Below are 27,628 nucleotides of genomic sequence, written 5' to 3' on the forward strand. Positions count from 1 at the left end.
CTTATGGGGAGAAAGTAATCTTTGAAAAATTAGCTCACAGCCGCAGGAGCTCATTAGCTCCAATCCAGACTGAGTGTAAAAAAACAATGAAGTGACCAGAATTCAGCCGGAAGTTTTAAACTCAGCACAATCTAAACTAAACTGACATTGTAGAACCCCATGTGCGAAGCGAATAAAACAGTCTACGCCTCATCAAGTATTAGGATTAAAGAAAGTGCAGGAAACACTCAACAGGTGAGGCAAAGTTCCCCTTTCTGATGTTCAAGAATGCAATCCCCGCCTGTTAGAAGCCACATTAAAAGAACATTGTAACGGAAGCTGAGATTGGGTATTTATCTCCTGGGAAAAGTATTAACATATGCTTGGTTTACTATTTAGGAAAACATGAACACATCTGGTCCCATCAGTTGCTCAGACAAATATCAGACTACAGACTAAACTGCCAACTCAAGAAACTGCTGTAGTGTCAGGAATCTTCAGAGCACTGGTGAACTTCTTAAATTCCAGGGGCTTTGCAACGTGTTGCCTGGCGCTATATAGATTCTACATAACAAAGACAACGATTCAACATGATCTACGCTTTGAACCAGTTACTCAAAACACAGCTTTTACCGAAATTTATTGTGCACTAATACTGTGCTGTATCATTCTATGGTTTAGGCGAAAAACGTATGTTCACTTTACAGTCACTAAAACTGTGCCAAATAAGTTGAGAAAGAGAGGGGTCCATTGCATCTGAGGTGCTGCTGCACCATACAGTTGGTGGCAATGCAATGGCGTGGGTCCTAATGCTTCTGAAAGGTTGTCAACAGTTCCGTTCTATACAAACAACTGTTCGCAGTCAAATATGCCACAGGTAACTTTGTTTCCATCACATGGCTGATCAGGAATCTCTCCAAGTGTTGGAAGGATGTGCAAGTTGATAATCAACCTGTTTGGCAGTGTTATGAACGGCGTTTCCGTAGCCATCAAGCCTTGCAGTGGAGCTCAACACAGCTTCTGACTCAGAGACCCATTGCTCCACAACATATCCACACACGCTCAGAGGTGTAAAATTTTGTATAAAGGTCTGGGTTAGAAAAGGTTAATGTGGGACTTGGTACACTACTACCCACAGTGATGCAAAGGAACACATCACCTGCGTCCAATGTTGTATTGGACAGAGACCATGTGCAGAGGCAAGCATGGAGACAGCTCCTAGCTGAGACCTGATACTTTATGTATATAATTACATGTGGCTCATAAACACATCATTAAACTCTTCATAAAACCAACTATATTACAAACAGCAGCTTACACCACAAAGTAGTGATTCAACATTTGGAAGTACATCCACTTGTACAATTATACTAAATAATTTATTAATTGGTACATTGAAAATGTCACAGGCATGCTTCCCTTTCTGCTCCAATAAGTTTTGGCAATATATCCTAGTGTTAATGCTTAAGAATATATATATATTCTTGTCACATGAAACATCACAAGCAAGCATGACTGAAACATGCCCTGGATGAGCAATATACCCACTTCTAAAATTATTATCCCACCATCTTGATCATCTATAGGGACCTTAAAAATTATTTGACCTGCTTTATTGGAACTGGCTGCAGAAGCAAATGGGAAATGTAAATCTATCTTTTTTCACAGCTACGAAAATCTGGTTAACAGTGGCTGCCAACAGAATTCCCATGAACAGTTGGATAAGTAATTCAATGAATGAGAACAATAATTTTAGTTTTCTTTTTCAAAATGCAGTTTAGAAATTATATTTTTTTTCACAAAATGCCTCATAAAGCTATCACTAACACACTGCCTCTCACAGGAAGAGATTGTATATAATATGCAGCAACAGGCATTGTTTATATGTTACAAGTTATTTTGAGCAAGAATGAGTTTGCAATAAAGTATTTGTACTTCTTCAGAAAGGCAAATAGATGGCTTTGAACAGAAACAAAAATCACAAAGTTATCCCTGATGTCATGGCTAATATTTGCCTTGGTCAACATCATAAAAGAGATTATCTGTCTGTTGTCACATTTTTTTGAAGTTTACTGTATGCAAATTGAATGCCCAATTTCCTACATTATAACAGTGACTGCACCTCAAAAAGCATTCCATTGTCTTTAAAGATGTGTGGTGATTGTGAAAAGCACAAAATAAATACAAGACTCCCTTACAAACACATGGGGAAAAGTATAAGGTTATCAGAAACCTTGTCTGATATTTGCAGGGTTCCATAGAGCACAGGCGCTTATTCTGCCCACCAAGGTTAATGTGTTTTCTTACAGAGCCATTGGACTATGGAGACAGGTTCAATTTCCTGTCAATGCATGTTGCTGCATATTATATACAATCTCTTTCTGTGAGAGGCATTTTGAGAATGTGGCCACTGGGGTAGAATGGTTTATATGTTGTATAAGAAATAAAAGTGTGGGAAAATGAGAGTTGTTACAAGAGTGAGAGTAGGACATGCAAAGTTTGAGTAGGAGAAAGAGATATATTAAAGGATGAAAGCAGTGTTGAATAATTAAATTCTAACAATTCTAGTGAGGTTATTATACAATCCACCTGTGTTCTAGGAACAAAATTCTTGGCATGATTCTCCTCTGCAACTTCATCCTGATTGTGTCCCCTGCAAACCCCCCAGGGAAACTGGGTGGGGGGGGAGCGATTTTCCAGCCTCGCTGTGTCTGGCGTAGATCGTGCTGATCCCAGAAAATAATGTGCAGGCCTAAAAATGGATGTTACACTAGGCACCAAATGGTTTGGAATCATTCCAGCCCCCTTTCTAACAGTGCAAGAGGCAAATTAGCATATTTAAAGTAATATGATAGCCCATTCAACACAGGATCTTGCCACTCTTGGGGAATCAAGAGACGAGTGAGAATCACTACTGGTCTCCACTAGCAGCAGTCAGGTGTGATGGCCATACTGGAGGGGCCTGGTGGTCAGGGATATGTTTGGGCCATGCCCAGGGGCCAGAATGGACATCACTTTGAAGAGATGTTTGCTGTATTTAAATGGTGTCAATGAAGCCTGATTTCCTACCCTCAATCCAAACAGTGCCTAGCCATGTGTTGGATGCAAATGCAACTCAATGAGCTGATGGTATCAGTTGATGTGGTACCTGCAACTGTGTGAATATATGCAGACATGCCATGTTCATCCCATTCTGTTTCCCCATTTTCAAACAACTGACTTTTTCACAGTTCCCATGAAATAAATTCCATGCTCTTAGCCTCTTCAAGCTCCACAAATTTCAGTACGTGCATTACAAAATTCTTTGCTTTATGTTATTCCATGATGATAATCTACAAGCATTTTTGTTGCTTTTGGAAATGGACATCCACAACATTGGGACAACCGTTGACGATTGCTTAAGTCTGACTGTCTGAAAATCTCTTCACCGCACTTTCCCTTAACTTGTCTTAATTTGTTCTATTGTACCTATTGATTTCTCTTTCTCCCATAAGGTTGTCATTGTCACTTTCTTTTTCATAGTAAAGCCTTTGTTACATCTTTCCTCCCTGAAGAGCCATGTAGCAGTTGTTACATTTTGATGAGGGGAAAAAACCAGACAGCATCCATTATCCAGTAATTTCCTTCTGGCTGGAAAATTCCATTCTTAAAAGCAGGAAGGGAGAAGAGAGAGGGGTCCTTTTTCCTTTTTGTTCTGTTTCTCACTGGGTATGATGTGGGTATGCCGGCGTTGGACTGGCGTAAACACAGTAAAAAGTCTGACAACACCAGGTTTTAGTCCATCCTAATATATTATCAAATAAATAGGTTGGACTAAAACCTGGTGTTGTCAGACTTTTTACTGTGTTCTCACTGGGTAGCCAGTTTTTAACCTATTTTCTGTGTATTATGAGGGCAAATAGTCATGTCTTGCATCATAGAAACATAGAAGATAGGAATAGGAGCAGACCATTTAGCTCTTCGAGCCTGCTTCGCCAATCAGTACAATCACGGCTGATTATCCAGCTCATCTTAGAACTTTTTAACACTATGAGAGATAAATCAACAGGATGTAATTTTTTTTTGAATGTCTGATGAGATACATGAAACCGGCTCCATTGTCCTCACAAGCCCAGGAGATAAGTCCAGCCTTTTGAATTTTCCACTCCTTTCTTTTGGTACTTGCACAAGGTCCCCGTTATGATTACGGATGACATGCTCCCAAATTGTAATACTCCGGGGTGAGGAGAGATGAACTACCTCTCCTTCTTAATTGAACCCCCTCATAGTTGGTTGCAACAAGGTTAACTTAAAAAAGGACGTCTCCTCTCATGCATATATTTTCCCAGTCCAAGTGTATTTCTGACTTACGATGAGCCAATTTAACCAGGCTTTCTGGAGTTAAAGATTGATTAGTTACTAATAAAACATAAAACACATATATACAGATTAGAAATGAGAAGTGAACACAAAAATAAAATTCAAAAAGATACACAAATCAGTCTTTGGCTTGTCTGTGAGCAGATGATGACATGTTGTGGCCATTAACTTGGGTGATTCCAGTAGTGGACTTTAACAGTTGGTTTATTATTATTAGATTATTAGTTCTGCAGGTTATCTGAAAGGAGCTGTCCTGTTTTCTATTCAACTGTGGCTTTGCTAGCAGCAAGGGAGGCTTTTAAAGGCCAGTTAATTGAAGTGCAGGACAGGCTCATCCCTGCAAAAATGAATAGAAAAGGCAGGATTTGGGAACCATGGATGACACGGGAAATTGTAAGCTTAGTCAAAAGGAGAAAGGTCTTGGCATCTAAAAACTAACAAAGCTCTTGAGGAATATAATGAAAGTAGGAAGGAACTTAAACATGGAATTAAGAGGGCTAAAAGGTGCCATGAAATATCTTTAGCAAACAGGGTCAAGGAGAATCCCAAGGCTTTTAATGCATATTTTAGGAATAAGAGTTAGAAAGAGAAATAGTAGGCCCACTGAAGGAGAATGGAGGGAAGTTATGTATGGAGCCACAGGAAATGGGTGAGATCCTTAATGAACAACTTGTATCAGTATTCACTAAGGAGAAGGACATGATGGATGTTGAGGTCAGGGATAGATATGTGAACACTCTAGAGAACGTCAATACATTGAAGGAGGAAATGTTGAGCATCCTAAGTTGCAATAAGGTAGACTGGGGCCGGATGGAATCTATCCCAAGTTACTGTGGGAGACAAGAGAAAAATAGCTGTTGCCTTAATGGATATCTTCACATCCTCTTTGACCACAGGTGAGGTTCCAGAGTACAGGAGAATAGCCAATGCAGTTCCCTTGTTTAAGAAAGGAAGCAGGGATAATCCAGCAAATTATAGGCCAGTGAGCCTGACATCAGTGTTGAGGAAGCTTTTGGAGAACACACTGGAGGACAGGATACATGTACGTTACACAGGCAGTATGGTTTTGGGGAATATCATGTCTCACCAACTTGATAGAGTTTTTTGAAGAGATGACCAAGATCATTGATTAGGTAAGGGCTGTGGATGTAGTTTATATGAACTTTAGTAAGGCGTTTGACAAGGTCCCACATGGCAGACTAGTACAAAAATTAAAATTGCATGGGATTCGGGATGGGCTGGCTAGATAGATACAGAATTGGCTTAGTCATAGAAGCGAGAGTAGCTGCGGAACAGTATTTTTCAGAATGGATGTCTGTAGCCTGTAGTGTTCCGCAGGGATCAGTGCTGGGACCTCTGTTGTTTATATCTATATATCAATGATTCAGAAGAAAATGTGGCGGGTTTGATTAGTAAGTTTGCAGATGACACGAAGAGTCGTGGAGTTACTGATAGTGCAGGGATTATCAGAGGATACAACAAGATATAGATAGATTGCAGACTTGGGCACAGAAGTGGCAGATGGAGTTTAATTTGCACAAATGCAAGGTGATGCATTTTGGAGGATCAAATTTAGATGTCAATTATACTATAATAGGCAGAACCTTTAGGAACATAAACATGCAGAGGGATCTGGTCCACAGTTCCCTAAAAGTGGCAATTCAGGTGGCCAAGGTGATTAAGAAAGCATATGGCATGCTTGCTTTCATTAGCCAAGGCACTGAATACAAGAGTCGGGAAATCATGTTTACTGCCATATGAAACCTTGGTTAGACAGCAATTGGAGTATCGTGTGCAGTTCTTGTCATCACACTACCAGAAGAACTTGGAAGCTTTGGAGACAGTGCAAAGAAAGTTCACCAGGATGTTGCTTGGTCTCAAGGGTGAGGAGAAGTTGAGAAGTTGTTTTCACTGAAAGGTGGAGGTTGAGGGGAGATCAAATAGAGGTCTATAAAATTATGACAGGCATAGAAAGGGGGGATAGTCAGAGGCATTTTGCCAGAATTGAAGTGTCAATTATAAAAGACAACACAGTGGTTAACACTGCTGCCTGACAGCTCCAGCAACCTGGGTTCAATTCCCAGCTTGCGTCACAGTCTGTGTAGAATTTGCTCAATCTTCCCGTGTCTGTGGGGTTTCCTCCAGGTGCTCCAGTTTCCTCCCACAGTCCAAAGATGTGTAGGTTAGGTAGATTGACTATGCTAAATTGCCCATTAGTGGACTAACTAGGGTAAATGCATGGGATTATGGGACTAGGGCCTGGGCAGGATTGTGGTCAGTGCAGACTTGATGGGGTGAATGGCTTCCTTATGATCTGTAGGATTATATGATTTTATGACAAGGGGACACAGGTTCAAGGTGAGGGGGGGATGTTTAAGGGAGACGTGCAGAGCAGGATTTTCATGCAGAGAGAGATGGGTGGCTGGAATGCACTGCCAGAGGAAGTGGTGGAAGCTGGCCTATTAGTAACATTTAAGAGGCATCTGGATGGGCACATGTTTAGGGAGAGAAGAGAGGACTGAGTAAGGGAGGAAGTTTTTTTTAGGGCATCATGATTGGCATAGGCTTGGAGGGCAGAAGGGCCTGTTTCTGTGCTGTACTTTAATTATGTCTTTGTCTGCTATATCACGCCACAAAATAATCATCTTCTGTCCCATCAAATGCATTGGATATCTCATTTCTTGAATGGTTGAGGAACCAACAAAGCCATCGTGTACTGGGTGTATCGTGATGAGAAAGGATTAGTTGGCAATTTGGCAGTAAGAACACTCTTGGGGATGAGTGACCATAATATGGTACAATTCTTTGTCAAGGTGGATAGTGATGTAGTTGATTCTGAGACTAGGGTCCTGAATCTCAATAAAGTTAACGAAGATGATATGACGCATGCATTGGCCATGTTGGACTGGAAAACATTATTGAAAGGAAAGGCAGTGGACAGGCAATGGCAGGCATTTAAAGAACGAATAGGTGAACTCCAGAAGTTGTTTGTTTCTGTTTGGCGCAAGAGTGGTAAAGGGATTGTGGCCAAACCATGGCTTACAAGGGAAATGAGAGACAATATCAGATTCAAAGAGGAAGCATACAATTTGCAAGATAAAGCAATAGACCTGAGGATTGGCAGCAGTTTAAAATTCAGCAAAGGAGGACCAATGATTAATTAATAAGGAAAAAATAGAGTCTGAAAGTAAGATGGCAGGGAACATTAAAAACTGACTGTAAAAGTTTATATAGATAAACTTTGATTATACCACCGTCTTCCAAATGCCAAGTTATGAAAACCTTGACAATAGACTGGAGCAAGTTCTGTAGTACCTATATTAGGCTCACTTAAGGAAGTGGTCCTGGAAATAGTAGATCCATTGGTAGTAATTTTTCAAAACTCTTTGGACTCTGGAATAGTTCCTACAGATTGCAGGATAGCTAATGTAAGCCCACTATTCAAAAAGAGAGGTAGAGAGAAAACAGGGAACTATAGACCAGTGACCCTAATGTAGGTACTGCAGAACTTGCTCCAGTCTATTATCAAGATTTTCATAACTTGGCATTTGGAAGGCAGAGGTATAATCAAAAAGGCAATTTGTTTGAGGATGTAACCAGTAGAGTTGACCAAGGAGAACCAGTGGATGTGGTTTATTTAGACTTTCAGAAGGCTTTCGATAAGGTCTCTCATAAGAGTATGTAAAGTTAAAGCACATAGCATTGCAGGAATGTCTTGAGATGGATAGAAAACTGGTTAGCAGATAAAAAGCAAAGAGTTGGCATAAATAGGTCTTTTCTGATTGGCAGTCAGTGACTAGTGGGTGTTTCATAAGGATCTGTGCTAGGTCCCCAACTGTTCACATCATATACTAATAATTTGGAAAAGGGAACTGAATGTATTATCTCCAGATGATACAAAGTTGGGTGGGGGCGAGGGTGAGCTGAGGAGAGAGATGCTTCGGTGTGATTTTGACAAGCATGTTGGTGTATGTGTGGCAGAAGCAGAATATGTGGATAACTGTGAGGTTATCCAATTTGGTAGCAATAATAGGAAGACAGATTATTACTTGAATGGGTGTATATTGACAAGTGGATACTCAATGCGACCTTGGCATCCTTGTGCATCAGCTGCTGAAAGTAAGTGTGCAGATACAGCAGGCAGTAAAGAAGACAAATGGTATGTTGGCTTTCATAGCGAGACAATGAGAGTACAGGGATAAGAGTGTTTTGCTGCAATTGTATAGGGCATCAATGATGCCACACCTAGAATATTGTGTGCAGTTCTGGTGTCCTTATTTGAGGAAGGATGTCTCTGCTATAGAGGTTTACCAGGCTGGTTCCTGGATTGGCAGGTCTGTCATATGAGGAGGGACTCAGTCAGTTAGGATTATATTCATTGGAGTTTAGAAGAGTGAGGGGGAGGAATCTCAGAGAAACTTTTAAAACTGTAACAGTGTTAGACAGGGTAGATTCAGAAAGAATGTCCCAATGGTGGGGGAATCCAGAACTAGGGGGTCATAGTTGAGGATAAGAACAAACAAGAACAAAGAACAATCCAGCACGGGAAACAGGCCCTTTGGCCCAATGAGCCCGCGCTGCCACATCTTCCTACACCTACCCTGCCCTGCGTGTATGTGAGTAGAACCAAGGTGAGGAGAAACTTCTTCACTCAGAACAGTGAATGGGTGGGATTCATTACCACAGAATGTAGTTGAGGCGAAAAAATCTGATTTCAAGAAGAAATTAGAAATAGCTCTTGGGATTAAAGGGATCAAAGGATATGGAGGAAGGGGACGATCAGGATATTGAATTCGATAATCAGCCATGGTCAAAATGAATGGCGGAGCAGGCTTGAAGGGCTGAATGACCTATTCCTGCTTCGAGTTTCTGTTTCTATATTCAGAAGGTTAGTAGGTCCAATAGCTGATAACATAACTATCAGACAAGGCTGATAACCCTGATGAGTTCATGAAGTCCTTTAACACTGATTTTAACCTAAGAAACAATGAAATATTGGAATAAGCAAAACTTAAGAGGTCCAAAGGCCTGGGGAACCCAGAGACTCTTTCATAAATTAGTTATAGGTCAGAACATTGAATAGAGTTGAGACGTTTTGTTCAAGTTCTACGTGACATTGGTAAGGCCACACTTGGAATACTGTGTATAGTTCTGGTCACCATATTATAGAAAGGTACGTGGCGAAAAACTGCAGCAGGCGACGGTGCAGAGGGACCTCGGGGTCCTTGTGCATGAGGCGCAAAAACCCAGCCTGCAGGTGCAGCAGGTGGTCAGGAAGGCGAATGGGATGCTGGCCTTCATAGTGAGGGGGATTGAATATAAAAGTAGGGAGGTCTTGCTGCAGCTGTATAGGGCACTGGTGAGGCCGCAGCTGGAGTACTGTGTGCAGTTTTGGTCGCCGCACTTACGCAAGGATATTTTGGCCTTGGAGGGAGTGCAGAGGAAGTTTACTAGGCTGATGCCGGAGTTGAGGGGGTTGAGCTATGAGGAGAAGCTGAATAAACTAGGCTTGTACTCGTTAGAGTTTAGAAGAATGAGGGGAGATCTCATTGAGACATAAGATGATGAATGGGATGGATAGGATAGGGGTGGAGAGACTCTTCCCACTCAGAAAGGACAGTAGGACTAGGGGGCACAGCCTCAAGATAAAGGGGGGGTGGTTTAGAACGGAGTTGAGGAGGAACTTCTTCACTCAAAGGGTGGTGAATCTCTGGAATTCTCTGCCCGTTGAGGTGGTGGAGGCTGCCTCGCTAAGTATTTTTAAGACGCGGGTTGATGGGTTTTTGATAAGCGAGGGGATTAAGGGTTATGGGGGAGAGGGCGGGAAAGTGGAACTGAGCCACGACAGATCAGCCATGATCTTATTGAATGGTGGGGCAGGCTCGAAGGGCTAGATGGCCTACTCCTGCTCCTATTTTTTATGTTCTTATGTAATACAGAAAAGATTTACTAGGATGCTACTGGACTTGATGGTTTGAGTTACAAGGACAGGCTGGATAGACTAGGACTTTTTTCTCTGGAATGTAGAAGGTTGAGGGGTGATCTTATAGAGGTCTATAAAATAATGAGGGGCATAGATCAGCTGAAAAGTCAATATCTTTTCCCAAATGTAGGAGAATCTAAAACTCGAGGGCATAGGATTAAGGTGAGAGTGGAGAGAAACAAGTGTTCAGAGGGGCAATTTTTTCACACAGAGCATGGTGAGTGTCTGGAACAAGCTGCCAGAGGTAGTAGTAGTAGAGGTGGGTGCAATTTTGTCTTTTGAAAAGCATTTAGACAGTTACATGGGTAAGGTGTGTATAGAAGCAGCAATTCGGACCGGCTTCGGGGTTTAAAAAAAAAGGGCGGCATGTACAAGTTGGGCTGAAGGACCTATTTCCAAGTGTGGCCTTACCAATGTTCTGTAAACCTCTGACTCTATACAGATTGACTAAAGGCTGTGACTATGGCGACCTTAAGTTAGAGATCATAAGATTCCGAAGAGTGGTAGGAGTGGCCACTGGTATCTTCTGAATGTACTCCAATCTGAAAGAGATCAGAGTTGGAAAAAGCCATCTTAATAGTAAGACAATTGGTAATCCACCTGCAAAACTGATAACTTTGGCATGCTAAAGTTAACCTGTGGTACAGAGCAACTATAACGGTCCAGCTTCATAAACAACAAAATTGCAAGGAGACTCTGGGGCAAAAAAAAATCCAAGTTCAAAACAAGATGGTGGCAGACCATGTCAGTGCTGTGAACAGTGCCCAGCAATTATTGTGCAGTACTTTCACTGCAATTGCCTGGGACACTTTGGAAAGATATGAAAGTTCAGAACTTCAGAAGTTCAGGAGGATCCCAAACGAGTCCATGAGATAGATGAACTGAACCACACCAAGAAGTCATCCAACAATGCTTCTTGGGAGAAATCAAGGTTTCCAGATTCACATTTGGATTGCTGACATATCTGTAAACGGTCATCTTTTCAATTTCAACTAGGCACAGGAGCCAGAGTGATACTCCAGTTGGATAAGGAACCGTGGCTAGTGAAACAATGTCTAAAATCACCTACAACAGTGACCAAAAGACACAAGCTCCAGTTCAAAAGATACATTCCAAGCAACAATCCAATATGTTAACAAATACATGAGACATTATAAATGCTCTGCAACCAAATATTTTCCATCCTGTGCAGAAAAGCCTGCATTGAATTCACCCTCATCCAAAAGATTGACTAGATTAACCAGCAAGGATCTGGCTCCGATTTTAAAAGGATTTTCCAAAACTATTCACTGGGTTGGGGAAACTGAAGAGTGACTATAACATAACAGAAGTGATGCTAAACTTTGTTACTTGTTAACACAATGTTAAAAACCACACTCAATTATGACAACTGAGGCGGGGAGCAGGGGGCGGTGGTGGTTCACCTTCCCCATCATTCAGCTAACAGAACAGTTTTCTGGGATGGTCTCAGTTCCAAAACCAAACTGGTCATTTGCAGTTGTATCAACATGACACAACCCAACAAGTCAGTGGCAAAGGACATCTGTCCTTTGTCCTTGGTAGACAACAGCTTCACTAAATTCTTCAAGAGCAGTGGTCTCAAAACTTGATGCCAACAGCAGCCTTTGGCAGATTCTATTAGACGAGAAGTCTAAGTTGCTGACAACTTTTTGCCACCTCATTTGGCAGATTCTGCTTCAATCATGCCCCCTTTGGCATCTGAGATTTTTCACTGCATGATGATGGCCATCTTATGGAGGCCTGTAAGGTATCAACTGCCATATGGGTGATGTCCTTGTTTACAGTGCAACTGTCGAGGAACGCAGCAGAAGACTTACAGTTGATTTGATATTCTTGCAGGAAGCAGGGTTAATGCTAAATGACAAGTGCAAATTCTCCAAGACCTCAGTTGTTAGGTCATATTGAGAGAAGTAAAGACATCATGGTGGATCCACATAAAACTAACACACTTTATGGGTTTCCATCCCAGTCATCCATTCCAGACCTCCAAAGATTCCTGGACATCCTGAACCAGTTGGTGAAATTTCTGTCCAACTTGACACAGATAAAGAGCCTGTGCAACATCTTTTCAAAAAGATCCAGGCATGGCATTAGTATGCATAACAGCAGCAGGCATTCCATCAGATCAAACACATGTTGTTCACACCAGATATCTTGGCTCACTATGACCCATCTCTACCAACTACAATCACAGTGGCTTTCTTTTCAACAGGATTAGGGTTGGCCTGTTCTAAGAGCAGCTAGATGGATGCCACTGACCAGTATGTTATGTATACAGAAGGCAGTCAGGCACAGATGTGGAATGGAGTAATTGAAGAAGGGGACCTTGCAATAACAAGGGCTTGTGAGAGGTTCTTGGACTATATTGCTGACCTGAAGGTGATCATTGAGACAAATCACAAACCATTAGTCTCATTATTGGATTAGAAATAGCTCACCAGGATGTCTCCTCCACCCCGTCCACCAGAATTCAGAGATTCCACTTATGTTTCAAACATACAGGATAGTGTATGTCCAGGGGAAGCATCAAATGACTGTGGATAAACAATTCATAGACACAGTTCTGTAACACACAATGTCCATCTGATTGACAAACTTGAGTTGTCTGTTTGTGACAGCATAACTGCTTGCGAGATCCAAAAAGCTTCCAGATTTGCTTGGTGCTGATGTGAGATGAAGAGTGCATTCAAATTGGTCAGTACTCCATAAAGCAGTTATAAAAATTTACTTTGAACAGTAGAAACACTTCACTGTTATGATATTCTAATGTATGATGAGTGGTTGGTCATTCCCATCTCCCTCCAGCTGAAGATTCTACAGTGAATCTCCTAAAGCCGCTTGGACATCACAATGTTCACAACACAAGGCCAACTGCCAGGTGTGCACACTGCATAAACCAATCCAGAGGGAGCATCTTATTCCTAGTTTCTTGGGAATGTATCTATTCAAATACAACAGCAAGTCCTTCATCATCATTGTTGACTATTTTGCTTGGTGGATTGAAGTGAAACATTTACATACGACAGGAGATAAATCTTTCAACACCTCACCAGTTCCAAGGTATCCATAATCTAATGGTGACGCAAAAAGGGGTATCTGCACTATTAAAATGCTCTTGAAGAAAAATGCTGACTTTCCATTGGCAGTGTTGACTTGTAGATCCACCCCACTTCAGCAGCTCTGATGGGGAGAAAACTTGTTACTGAAAAAATTAATCAGGATTGGCAGTCAGGGGTCATCCGAATGTCCAGGACTGGGAACATTTCAATAGATTGCAACAAGCATCCACTTACTATATTTGAAACACACCTAAGTTAAACATGAGGTGACAAGGTTTAAATTAGCAACCTTGATATAAAAGGAATCATTGCCCTAGGGATGAAAATCAACAGCAGTCTTACTTGATGCATACTCCAGAGTGCACGATTAGAAGGAATATAACTCTTCTAATCGCTTGTGACAAACCTCCAACAAATATTTGAGTGATTCAAATGTAGAAGCCAAATAGTTGCAACACCAAGCTCCAACTTCACCTCCAGACCAAAGTCAGCCAAAGCAGTTGAGACAATCACTTTTCCAAACCTGAGGAACAATATCTGAGTCATAAAACCTCTAGACCATCAGAATTTGTAAAGTCAGGGACTTCTTGGTATGTGTGTATATGAGTATGGGGTTGTTCCATCTCTTTTTGACCATTCCTTGTTCCATGACATCTCTTCCCAAGTAAGTACTTTGTCATAGCAGTACTGAGAGCTGGACTTTGTGCTACTTAAATTTGTGCTTAAGCAAAATCACCTACATCTGTACTAACTGAAGTTCCAAAGGCTCAAATCAGGCCCTGCCTGCTGTCTCACCAGTTCTAATTTGCCACCTGATCGTGCTATCACTAGTAGTCAGCTTGTTTACCGCTGTGGAGCTACAAGTCAGTTACAAGTCTGGAATGATAGATATTACAAATCATTTAAAGTGAAATGTTAAATGCAAACTGGACTAGATTTTAGAGATCAGCTCTTAGAATTCCCTTATTCAAACCTCCAAGTAAGAACTCTGCCGCAGAGTTGCTCGCTTGATATGAACTCTGTGCTGCTTCAAGAGCTTGACTGAGAAAACTACCATTAATAACCAAGTGCAACAGAGTACCTTCTTATATTCATTCACGGATTTTTCCTCTTTCTACAAGGGCAACCATTTAGTCTTCTCTCTTTTTAATTACAGAGGTTTGTTGCAAAGGAACACTGTTATATTTGGAGAACTTGAAGTTTTGTTTTAGTCAAGGTGAGAGTCATTAATTGGTTCTGTCCCAGAGATTCAGGTCAAGTGCAACAGTTAGACAGTTAATGTTCCCTGTACTCTGACACCATCACATTCCTCCAGATTATTTTCCAGTTGTTATATTACCGATCATGCAGACTCCAAAGCCCTCATTCATACATGTCCTCTTTCCCAGTGCTACTGTGCCAGCCAAACTTCACTTCAACCAGAACTCCTCCATCTTCATCCCATTCTGCACAAAGCCCTGTTCATCATTCCTGTCCTTACTGATCTCGACTGATTCCCTGCTAATAAATTAATTTCAAATGCCTTGCTCTAGTTCACAAATCCTTCCATAACATTCCCCAAGCATAGAATTCTATTCACAGCTCCCACTTCTAATTTGGATTGACAAGAGTTCTCCTCTTCTACTACTCAAAAATTGGAGGCAGAAACACTCCCTAAATCATTCACTTGGTTAGTTCATCCCATTCTCCTACAAAAGTTTCCAAAATATATATATTTTCATTTTTCCTCAACCAGCTTTTCTCTTAGGTCTGATCTTCAAATGTGTACGTGATGTGGATATACCTGATGAAGGGGCTAACCCGAAAGCTACTGAGTTTACTATCAAATAAATCGGTTGGACTGAAACCTGGTGTTGTCAGACTTCAAATGTGTAGTCAGGGGGAATGTTGCAATGTTAGAGGCATTACATAAATCTAAACTGTAATCACCCTCATTACTAAATCCAAATCAGCTTTATATTGTGGTGGATTGAGACCATTCAAACAACATAATTTTTACAATTGGTAGAGGAGATTTTGATCCAATCAGTCTGAGCTGGATTCAACTCAAATACAAGGGCCGAAGAGTCTCGGCGATAGAGCAGATTAATGACTCTCACCTTGACTAAAACAAAACTTCAAGTCCTCCAAATAAAACAGTGCTCCTTTGCAACAAATCTCTGTAATTAAAAAGAGAGAAGACTAAATGGTTGCCCTTGTAGAAAGAGGAAAAATCCGTGAATGAATATAAGAAGGTACTCTGTTGCACTTGGTTATTAATGGTAGTTTTCTCAGTCAAGCTCTTGAAGCAGCACAGAGTTCATATCAAGCGAGCAACTCTGCGGCAGAGTTCTTACTTGGGGGATTTGAATAAGGGAATTTTAAGAGCTGATCTCTAAAATCTAGTACAATTTGCATTTAACATTTCACTTTAAATGACTTGTAATATCTATCATTCCGGACTTGTAGCTCCATAGCGGTAAACAAGCTGACTACTAGTGATAGCACGATCAGGTGGCAAATTAGAGCTGGTGAGCTAGCAGGCAGGGCCTGATCTGAGTCTTTGGAACTTCAGCTAGTGTAGATGTAGGTGCTTGAAAACAGTGGTTAGTGACTGCCCCACCTGCCACGGAATCGGTGCAGGCAAGGGGTGCACAATGGAAATGTATGTTGACCTTGGGTGGGATTTTCTGGTTCCAGGACGATTGAGGCCGTAAAATCCCGCTGATTAACTCTGTTTCTCTCTCCACAAAATACTGCCAGATCTGAGTGTTTTTCCAGCATTTTCTGTTTTTATTTCAAGTACTAGGGCTGAAAGGACAAAGTCTAAGATGCTGCACAAGCCCAAAGTTGTTAATATTTTAATTTAGAAAAAAAAACACACCAAAACCTGTTCATGTAGATGCTACTTGTATGGCAAATCATGCTGAAGATAAACAATTTTCATTTGAACCAAAGCAGGCAAAAAAATATTGGGACTTGTCTGAACATTAATGTAATTGAAATAAACTTTTATTGAAGAGGACCGTAACACTGAACAAAAAGGTTACATAAAAAATTACAATAGATTGTAGTCGTAGAACCTATAGGATTTTGTTATGGAATTTTGTGATACGGTAGATTTGCTTTTAATATGGATTAAGACTAGAAACATACCACTGGCCGACAGTGGAACAAACCACAGGACACTGCCAGGATGATGTAATGTTAATGTATAACTGTTTGCTGGGAAATGCTTCTAGATACATTTTTACTTGTCTGTGAGCAAAGCAGTTGGAAGGTGAAAAAATGGAAGGAATCAAACAATTTTAACAAAAGATGATGCAGCAATCTCAGTTTTTCTTTTGGGGATTATTCAAAAATATTTTGAATTTAGAACTGCATAATTGCAGTGTCCATATCCAATTTTAAAATTAGACAAAAAATCTGTAACACACAACCAAATAAAGCACAAAGATTTCATTGTGAACACTTTGAAACTTATTGTCCACTAATATTGTTTGATTAAATTTTATTAGCTGAGGAAGGACACTTCTCATTCCATGAGACAAGGCCAACATTGTCTCAAAATACTTTCAGAAATTTCACTCAGCAGTCATACAAACGACATTAAAAATGTATAGCAAAATCTGTGTGCAGAATCACATGGCCAACTGACTTGCATGTTGCTAATAAAATTTTTAGTTCAGTGCTTCATACGAAACAAGAAAATTCAATCCCCTAAATGAATATGGGATAAAAGGTATTTTGAAAATTTCTCAGTGCTGAAAATGATTGCTGGAATTTGCATGGGCAAACCGTCTGCCCAGTTACACAAAACTTTGGATCAGACTGTCCTTAGAACAAAATCCAACAAAGCAACTGGCAAACACATCTGTATTTTAGCAAAAAAATCAAGTTCACGATTTCTTTTTGTCACACAAATATACTGGGTGAGAAATTCTTAGAAATTATGAACACATTTACAAAAACATGTTGCGCAAGTATTAACCCTCTTGAGGACTTCAGTAACAATTATGTACCAAAAAAATAAGATTACAATCTATCTTATTCAGAGAATACTTCGAATTTAAGAAATGTTCTGAGCTCTGTGCATTTCTCAAATGTAATGTGCATCACTTGTCAAGACATTGAAAGCTAGTTTGAAGGCATTATATATATATATATAATATATATATAGATGCATATTTAGAAAGCTGTGAAACACATGTTTGGGTTGATTAATTTTTAAAAAAAACTGAATTGCTGATTATGGTCTGCCTGAGTGAGAACTATGAAATACCCAATTACCTGCTGGAGCTCGACAACCTAATGAAGTTCAACATCCACAAAAATGCAGCCACAGCTTCAGCAATGCAATTACTGGGGGGTGATTCAGTATCATTGCAGTGGAACTCTAGGGCTATGGGGTACTCAAGACACCACATTGAACATTATGGATAAGAAAGTGACTAATTGCAAACAAAACAAAAATCTCATTCAGTACTCAAGAGGCATAATACAAAAATTATGTCCTGGGAAGTCAGTACTGAATGAATCAGATATTTCTCAGCTTAATGTGAAAGCTTTATTGGTATCTATGCAGAGGGAATGCTGTTTATTCACCAAATAAAATTCCAAATTTATCAGTTTAACTTAGGTAATCTATGAGTTGATCATCATACCCATTCTTCCCCAAAGAGCTGTTTCAGGTGACATTAGCAGCCAGATTGTGTGTGTGTGCTGGGTTCCAGTGACCTATAATGTAACTCATGTTGCTCTGTCACTGCTTCTGTATATACCACAGGCAGAAATGTAGACATAAACCAGCATTACATTTATTTAAAAAAAATCTTTTTATTATATGGAAACCTGCACCAATGCAGTTAAGATTTATTACAATGTCACTGGCATGGCACTGAAGCGCATTGATACTGCAACACACCGTGCTATGGACTGGTAAAACATAAATGGCTTGCCATTCCCCACATGGTAAATTCTTGAACTCAGCCATGCATCAGGGAAGCAATCAAGGTCAGGCACTTTTCCAGAGGGAGGGGAAATTCAGCTGGCAAGTCACCCAGCACAGGCTTTCCAAATATCTGGATCAAGACTGACCAAAGATCTAGAAGAAGCTCTGCTGGTCATTTATTTTTTGGCTAGGGAATGGTGTTTGGTGCAAGGAGCATAAAAGTGGGAATTTTATGCTTTCACATGAAAAACCTGTTACGTTGCCAGAGAGTTGAATATGACACAATAAAGAAAACTATATTTGATGGCAGCAGAATAAGTTATCCAATGGGTTCAATTACCAATTCTTTGACATATAAAGGAAGAGAAATGAATACTGTCATTTGACCTCACCCACATAGCTCAGAATGGCTTTCTCAATTCCCAGGATACTACATAGTCTCACTGCTGACCAACCACATTGCTGCCAATATACGGTAAAAGAAATAATAAATTCCCAGTTTTTAGTAACTTGTACCAAAGTTGAATTTGTATAGATGCCAAAGGTCAACTTTCTATTTAGTTATAAAAATTAGAAAAAATGTTATACGGCATGAAGCTCATCTGAGGTCACTTTGGAGATTTATGGATTGACATTTGGCCATTTGAGTGGGAGAGTGTTTAATTAAAAAACATATAATGGATTTAATGTAAAAAATATCAGTGGCCTTCATTATGGTGATTTACAATACACAATACATCCTGCAATGAGTTCTATGATCGCCTGCACAAACTGTATCACTGCTGGATTTCAATTAAAAACTAGTTTTTGGTGGCTGCAAAATCTTCATTATCCCTTAGACACATTAATGCCACAATCACACTTAATGGAATTAATAAATGCATTTGTAATTACCCACTGATGTACAAATAAACCAATGTTTTTCATTTAAGATTTCATCTTTTTCAAGATTTGCTTTGACATTCTTGTAACCCTTTAATGAAGGCCAGTGATCTATTCTAAGAACCTCAACAGCACAGTAACAGGTACGACACCCAAAACATTTATGATAATTTCAAATTCACACTCATCTCCTCAAGAAAAAGGCAATAAGCGATAGTAGAGATCCTCCCTCTATGTATAATTGCAACTAATGCATATGTTACACAGCGGTACGCTAAACATTAGTAATAAATAAGAGTTAACTTTCAGAAACAACCACAAAATAAAGGCTCATTTTTCCATTAAAAATCCAATTGATAACTGCTATTAAGACAATTTTTGAACATTTTAAAGTGTACTGTCAAGCATGTGCAGCAGATATAATGTAACCAAAAGCAGTATTTTCTTTATGCAGCATATGAAGGTTACTGAGGTGCAGTGTTTTTTTTTAATCCCAAGCTTCCTTGAAACAGAACGCTCACCATACACAACCACCAACCACTACTAGTTTTGATCCTTCGTATAGTCTTCTCAGCTAGAAAGGAAATCGTGCAAGAGTTCTCCTTGAGCTTGACACAAATGGTGTTCTGTGCTAGGCTAACAGGAGGTATGCTTGCTGTGAGATGAGACATACTTGGTCTTATTTTTTTCTTTTCCTTCTCTTCCTCCCCAGCACATGATTCTTCTTTAACAAAAACTGAATGCAAGTGAAGATGTTGAATTTAAATTTCAATTAACATGAACTCAAACCACCAGAGGGTTATGAACAGTGTTTACAATAAGATTTTAAAATCAAATAAATCCCTCTTCATAAAATTCTCATTTAACAAAACATTTTACTCTACTTAGTACAGGCAACGTACAATGAACACATTCTCATAACTGGTTCCATTTGATTTACTTTTCCACATTTCATTTTTCCACTATTTCTATAATTTACATTTTCACAAATGCAACATATCTCCTTCTCCTCCACTAATTAAATAAGAAGCTGGTCCAATTTTAAGCTGCTTAAAATTATAAACTAATAAGAATGCTGATAGAGAATGAGTGCTTTAACAATTATTTGACTGTCCTGTCCAACCTCTGTTCACTAGCTTTCATAATCAACAGATAAGAATGGTTGTCAAGGAATTGGAGGGGATGCAGATTACGTTTACCAGGGTGATACCAGGGTAAGAGTTACATGGAGAGTTTAGAGAAGCTGGAATTTTCTCCTCTGAGCAGCACAGGTTAAGGGGAAGTTTAATTGTCTATAAAATTATGATGCCTCTAGACAGAGGGCAGTGAAAGGACCTACTTCTGTTAACACAGAGGTCAGAAACTAAGAGGGCATAGGTTTAAAGCAATTGGTAGAAGAAATAGAGGGGAGGAATCATTTTGTTTTCACTCGGAGGCTGGTGGGGGTCTGGAATTTACTGCCTTAAAGGGTGGTATTTAAGAACCATTTGTATATGCGTTGGAGATGTCGTAGCCTATAGGGCTATGGACCAAAAACTGGAAGGTAGGACTATAAACGATAGATCTTTTTGTCTGCCATAGATATAACCGATCACATGGTTCCCTTCTGTGCCATAAATTTTTATATGTTTCTATTTAATTGATTATTTGAAATTATGAAGGATTGTTGCTTGTGGGTCGATAATCAGAGGTCATAAACTTAAAGTGATGGGCAAGAGAAAGAGAGAAATAAGGTTTTTTTCCCCCCCCATACAGAAATATGCATGACCTTAAAAGGAAGTGGAAGCAGATTCCATAGGAACTGTCAAAAGGCAATTGGACACATACTTGAAGAGGACTAGTTTGCAGATTTGCAGGGAAAAAGATGAGGTGTGGAATGAATTGGACAACTCTTTCTAAGAGCCGACACAGGCATAATGGGGCAAATAGCCTCCTGCTGTGCTACACAATTCTATGATACTAGTGTATTGTACTCTAACTTGGTATACTTGATTCTTTGCTTTTGTTAAGATTCTTTCACTAACTTTAGAACACTTTTTTTAAAAAAAATGGGTCAATCCAGCCAAAATATGATCAAACCATCAAAAATCTAATAGATTCCATTTGCTAATAGAAAATATCATTCAAAAATACTTTTTAAGCACAATTCCAAGTACATACCGAAACATAGAGCGGAAAAGGTATCCAGACAGAGTAAGAAACCAATTCAAAATGTTAAGTTTAAAACTTTGTTAATCACGATCACATCATGTTAATTGTTTTGAAGCAAGTGGGGGATGGAAATTTTCCCAATTATTACTTCTGTTTCCTTGGAATGAAGTAAAAACTGCCAATTCACTTTGTATGAATTCATTAACACAAACAATTCAATCCAATTGGAGCAAGTTGTAGAAAACAATTAAGCAGGTATGACAAATACTCTTTTTCTCATCAATTTTGTATTCCTCTCTGTAAAGGCTTTCATTTATTGTACCATGGTCAAATGAGCAAACGTGTGGACCTGGAGACAGAATGTTGGCAAACTGTTCATTCATTGGGAATATTACAGCAGAGCCTAACCCTGTCTCATCTGACATTCACACATTTGCATTAACAGCAGAGGACATCAATCAGAAGCAGTAACCCTGCTCGATTATCACTCTTCTAGTCTATATCATAGTACCAATTGTAATACCCCATTATATCCCAGCTGATTTCATCCAACAGACAGTCAAAACAGGGCTTTTCCTCTGGATGATTCAGCTGCTGTGTTACTGGAGGAAGTTGAGAGATATTTAATATGCAAGACCATCTTCAGATTTCTCCTATTGGTATGTCATCAGTGTTAGCAACAAATACAGTCAACTTCTTTAAGATGGAAACCTTTGAATGTACACCTTACAAACAAGTAAATCTTCCAGCTCACTGGCTCATTTAGGTCTGTTCCTTTCAATTAGAATTAAGTAGTGCAAAAGAACAAATATATAATCCTCAGTGAGTGAGTCTTGGCTTCCTGAAATTCTGGTTCTACCAGTAAGCACACTTAGCATATTTGTCAAGAGGGTTCTTTCATGTTATTATATCAAATAATAAACAGTTTTTGTTTTTAAATGAAAAAAACTATTCTATGAATCCATCAGCACAAATATAGAATGAGAGCCAAAATGTATGCATACTTTTACATGTAAATACATGCTCACCATTTCAGAAACTGGAATTATGTCTCTCAGAGCTTCATTTGTTTACTGAAAAGATACCATCTCTAACTTGCAGAGATAAGATGATATAGGCCTAATTACAGGAGAAACACAGAGTGCAGTAGGCCACCTACAAAACAAAGTTTTGTTAAAAGTTACAGACAAATCACTATTATAATATACGGCATGCACTCTGTATCATACCAGTTACACTTCATAACACTCATTAGGCCTGTATAACTTATCCCTCCCTCTAGACATGAAGTTTGCAGGGGAAGGGATAGAACACAACATTGATGTATAAACATTTACAAAATAGCAAAATTCTCAACTTTGGAGACATTTTAAAGAAATGTAGTCAATTCACAACAATCATAGCTCCTATTCTGTGTCTTGGTTAGGTTGTGTATTGAGAGTGTTCTTCAAAGCTTTTTGTAATATAATCCCCATCTTGGTCCTGACTTAGAAGAAACTGCCATTAAATACATCAGCTACAGGATACTGTCATATTCTTGGCATTATATAAAACTGTTTCAGCCACATAATGAACAAAAAAAAATTCTACAGCACCAGCTTCTGTAAAGGCACTTTCTAAGGACTGATCTTCAAAAAAATAATTAAAATGGATCAGCATAAATGCTGAAACCACCCCTTTCCTATAGCAATAGACCAGTACAAATACCAGATCTGTACCCTCACAGTTTGTGCCCATACCAATACAGATACTAAACTGTAAGGTAAAGGTATTCAGTATAATCAGTTCCAGCACTTATTACATATGTAGTGGTAGATATTGCATCAAGTAGTACCAGACTTGTATTGAAAGATCATTCCAGTACACTAAAACAGATGCTTTGCTAGTAAAAGCCCCCATACTACTATAAAGTAGTACGAGATACTAAGGGGTACCAGGATAGATACAGCATATATTGCTAACTTTCTGGAATCTGTACCCGACTGACACAATTTTGATGTGGTGGTATTGTTACAGGCAGTCGGTCAGGTTTTCACGTGCATTAATTATTTTGTTTTGTGGTGTCTCCAAGTACAGGTTAACAATACTAGCATTAAAACTTAAATCAGTGGGTAACGTTTTGAGAAGAAAATGACAATAAAGGGTTTGGAAAAAGCTGACCTGATTCAATTTTTATACTGGTCAATCACTACATTCTTCCCTTCACTCTTGTAAATAGGAATCATGAGCATCTCTTCAATTCCTAGTGCAGTTATTGTCTGACACTGATTAACAAATAGCAGCTATCGGTCTCACTGCCCTCCCAACACTGGTACATAATGACGTTAGTCTGCAAATGCTGTCGGCACTTTATGCAGGCATTCACAAACTGAGCTGATGGGTATGGTACAGGGACACAGGCCCCTCCTCACAGGAAACCTCTATTTTACAGATTGATGTTAAGGAAATGTCTGTTTGACTGATAAATATGCACTATAAGGAAGCATTCTGTTTAAATGCTATCAGTTTGTAAAGTTGCAAGAGCAGCATTACATGTACACCATTATTGTACATTGTCTGAAGTAAACAGTGGTGATTTGAATTGTGATCCAGACTTGGCATTGGCTCAATTAAATTAGATCATCCATAGAGACCAAATGGAACATGACAAAGGCACCAAGTATTAAAGTCTTGGCGTGGTTTGACTGCAGAACTCTCCTCCCCTTCAAACATAACTCATAGGGAACTGGTAAGTTAATTTGAAAAATATCACTAATCCACTGAATTTATAAGATTAAATCTCATTATATCTTAAAACTACTGAGCTAGTCAGGAGAGCAGTCCTAAAGGAGTTTAAAAAGAGAGCAAAATATTTTTTATGGTTAGATTCAGGAGACTTGAAAATGTCTGTTTTCATTAGAAGTGAGAATTGTTTTTAAACCACCTAAGTGACTCAAGTGGCAAATGGAAGCAGAAGGATTGTAGCAACCTCCTACACCAGAACAGAGGATTAAAATAGTGAGATCCCATCTCAGTTGGAGTGCTTTGGTACAATATTAAAATAATAAAATTATTTGTTCCAAATGAAGAACAAGCTCTTGTATTTGCTGATTTAATTCAAGAGAAGTTGGACAGTGTACTCATCAGTGCAAATTATTAATTTTGTTAGAACAAGTGGACACAATTTGCCAAGACAATTTTCACTTTGGATTTTATGTTCCCTTTATGATATATTTGATGCCGACCTCTCCCTGCAGTGGTCAATATAGAACTCACACAACAAGCCTGCATTGGTGGTTTATTTTTGTTTGTCTCTCCTAAGCAATTTTTCAGGGAAAATGTACTGAAAAATGGTCAATACTTTCTAATGTATGAAGATCTCCAACGAATATGATGATATTCCTGCTCCTATTTTAGCCATGGCTTAGAACCATCTGATGGCCATTGTGGCCTCTCAGCTACTCAGTGAGGGATTTGAAATGATGTCAAAACCATAGCAGAATGTTGAATGGAACTATATATATCGCAAGAGTTAAACTGCTATGTATAAAAATGTAATTAATCAGTTACCAGTGTATTCATTAATGTAGCATCTGGAAGACACATGCAGGCAATGATTTTAATAGGCATAGCCAGAACAACGTGCCTCCCAAAACTTTGCTTCATAAAGAGAATCATATTCATGCAAGAATATCGACATCAGCAAATGTTTTCCAAAGATAAAAAAGTCCTCAAAATGTTTCCAGAGTAAAGATCCCCCTGAAATCAACCCTTGACATGATCTGTAGGACCTATGGCTGCTCGTCCACGAAACAAAATTCTTTGAGCAACATGCCCTGATCAGATTATTTGTGGAGCTTGCAAAAAGGAACCAGTAACATCCAATTATAAAAGCAACAGTAAAAAAATGAAACCCCATGAGGTATTTTGATTATTTTAAGGCCTTCCAGGCAACAGTGTACACCGAGAGCTGTAACACATCTGCACATGAAAGACAATATAAAGGGAGAAAACAGATTCCTTTGACTCTTTGACTAGTCTTGTGTACACTGAGATTGGTGGTGAAATCAGCACCATTGAAACCTAGAGTTCAAAAAAATTCAAAAATGGGTTTAAAGTTTTTCTTGACAACCAAGCACTTTTCAATTCACAGGAAACAGCTAATCAGAATGTGTTTTTGTTATCTGTATTTTGCCCTTACCATGCAGTACTCCTGTAACGTCTAGAACAGAATATGAATTTTTAAAAAAATGTGAATTGTACTTCACCATTTCAAATTAATAAAATTGTAAGACCTTTCAATCAATTCAGTTTGATTTAATCTGATTGTTGTTTATCACAATGGCAGGGTGGAAGGCATTATGAGAGACCAGGAAGGTTTTTCATTTTTCCTTACTGTGGCCATGCTGAAGAATCAGTTTTGACAAAATATAAATGACATCCTTCTTTAAAACTGGAGTAGCCATTGAAAACTTGCATGGCAGAGTTAGAGTATTAGCCCTTATATTTTAGGGAAGGGTGGAATAAATTGAAAAATATTTTAGTTTGCTTTAGAATCAAATGACAATGGACTTGCTTTTTGAGACAGGGGAGGAAAATTCTGCAGTTTCTTCATTGTTTCCATAAAGTTCTAGTTATTTTTTATTCTGTAAAAGTACAAATTTTTCACATGGAGGAGAGGTTGTTTTGTAGGGCTGGGACACAAACAATGCCCATCCATCAAGAAGGCTGCAGCATTTTGTATATTGCGGTTCGAGCCAGTGCAATGACAACCGTTAGATAAAATATGCAGTTCATGAGGTTTTACAAAGTGCAAACGACGTCATGAGATTTGTATCAATGAAACAAGTCAAACTTTTATGAAAAATTTCCAAATAAAAAAAATTGGTATATTATCTTAAAATGGAATGACTGAAATAAAACAAAAATATTTGAAAAAAATTCACATTTCAGTGATTAGATGTGTAAATTAAATAAAGTAATGTCCCAATAAACTAACATTAAAACGTCCCAGCCCTACTTTTTTTTTGCATTCAACTTTTTTTCTTATTAAAACTGATAAGGTTCTGAAGTGCGGAGGTGTCCACTCTCCCACGGTTATAGTGGTACAACTGCTGCTCCAGTACAGCGTAGGACACGGGCTTTCTTACCAACCGCTTATTGCACTAACGGTAGCAATGTTCTGTCAGTATACAACACGGTTACATTCCAGAACTAAATAAAATCGATGCTACTATATTTTTAAATGTAAATTCATATTAAATTAAGCATTAATTTTTTCTAATAAATATAAGGTTGCTAAAACAAAAAAAAGAAGTCACATTTAGTTGTGAGCTAGCAAGTAAACAATAAAAGAAACAGCAAAAAGTTTCTACATTAAACAGAGCCCCCAAATCTTGGAATTTTCAAAAGTTACTCTCACACCATCATTGTTCAAGCTCATCCAAACCCTGGATTTTATCTTCTATATCTAAAATTCCACTACTCTGGTTATGAAACTTAGCCATAATTAGTAGCTATGCTCAATAGTCATTTGACTTAATTGATAACCAGTAAATGGAATTTGAACAGTGGCAGTGTGGAGGTGGGACTTAATAGATCTCAAGGAGCACTGGTAAGAACTCCTTAGAGGAACCTTTTCAAACATGTCTTCATCTCCCACAAACCTTACCACACTCCCAAGTTGAGGACTGAGCAACTGGCTGGACTTCTGACCTAACTAGTGACTACTTTTGAGATCCAAGGTTTGTGGAACATTTTTCTTTGTTCCGTTTTCATGTTGCTTGATAAAGATGAGTTTTGTGCTGCCAAACACTGAGGTAAAGGCAAAAAGGAAACTATATTGAAAAAGAAAAAAGGAAAGACACAGACACAAGGTCTGACGGAGCACACGCGCACACACATACACGCACACACACAGAGCAGTTGGCTGGTTTCATATTGCATAATAGTGCTATGATCTTCGTAGGTAAACAATCCCTTTCCGTCAGTTTATGAAACTATTGTCTCCGCACAGTGAAAGTTACAGTATGGCTGGAGACATTGCTCGTAAACTGACCCCACTGGAAATGTAGGCTGCAATCTTCGGTTCCTTCCGGAAAGAAATTCCCAAACTCAAGCGAAGTACATTGTGCGTAAGGTGTCCTGGTGGATCTGCACAGCCTTGGCAAGAGCCTGTGGGTCACGTCCATTACTCTGTCCAGAAATGTGACTACCTTCAGCGCTGTGAATAGTTGGAAAAAGATGATCAGAACTGCACAAACTCCTACCTCAATAGCTGTATTT

General features: G+C 39.1%; 1 protein-coding gene across 3 annotated transcripts in view; it reads right to left on the reverse strand.

The window, feature by feature from the left end:
- Nucleotides 1-16,370: 16,370 nt before the first annotated feature.
- Nucleotides 16,371-27,628, reverse strand: part of LOC145357810 (protein argonaute-3) — a 158,376-nt gene continuing 147,118 nt past the window's right edge. For 2 of the 3 annotated variants that reach the window (XM_080211327.1, XM_080211328.1), the window contains one exon: nt 16,371-27,566. In XM_080211327.1, the coding sequence (XP_080067453.1) occupies nt 27,458-27,566 (109 nt within the window). In that variant the 3' untranslated portion in view covers nt 16,371-27,457. The remainder of the gene's footprint in view (nt 27,567-27,628) is intronic. The other variant, XR_013889371.1, reaches the window with a different exon arrangement.

Source organism: Carcharhinus amblyrhynchos, chromosome 24 (assembly GCF_965287045.1).
Source record: "Carcharhinus amblyrhynchos chromosome 24, sCarAmb.v2.hapA, whole genome shotgun sequence".
Taxonomy (NCBI): Eukaryota; Metazoa; Chordata; class Chondrichthyes; order Carcharhiniformes; family Carcharhinidae; genus Carcharhinus; species Carcharhinus amblyrhynchos.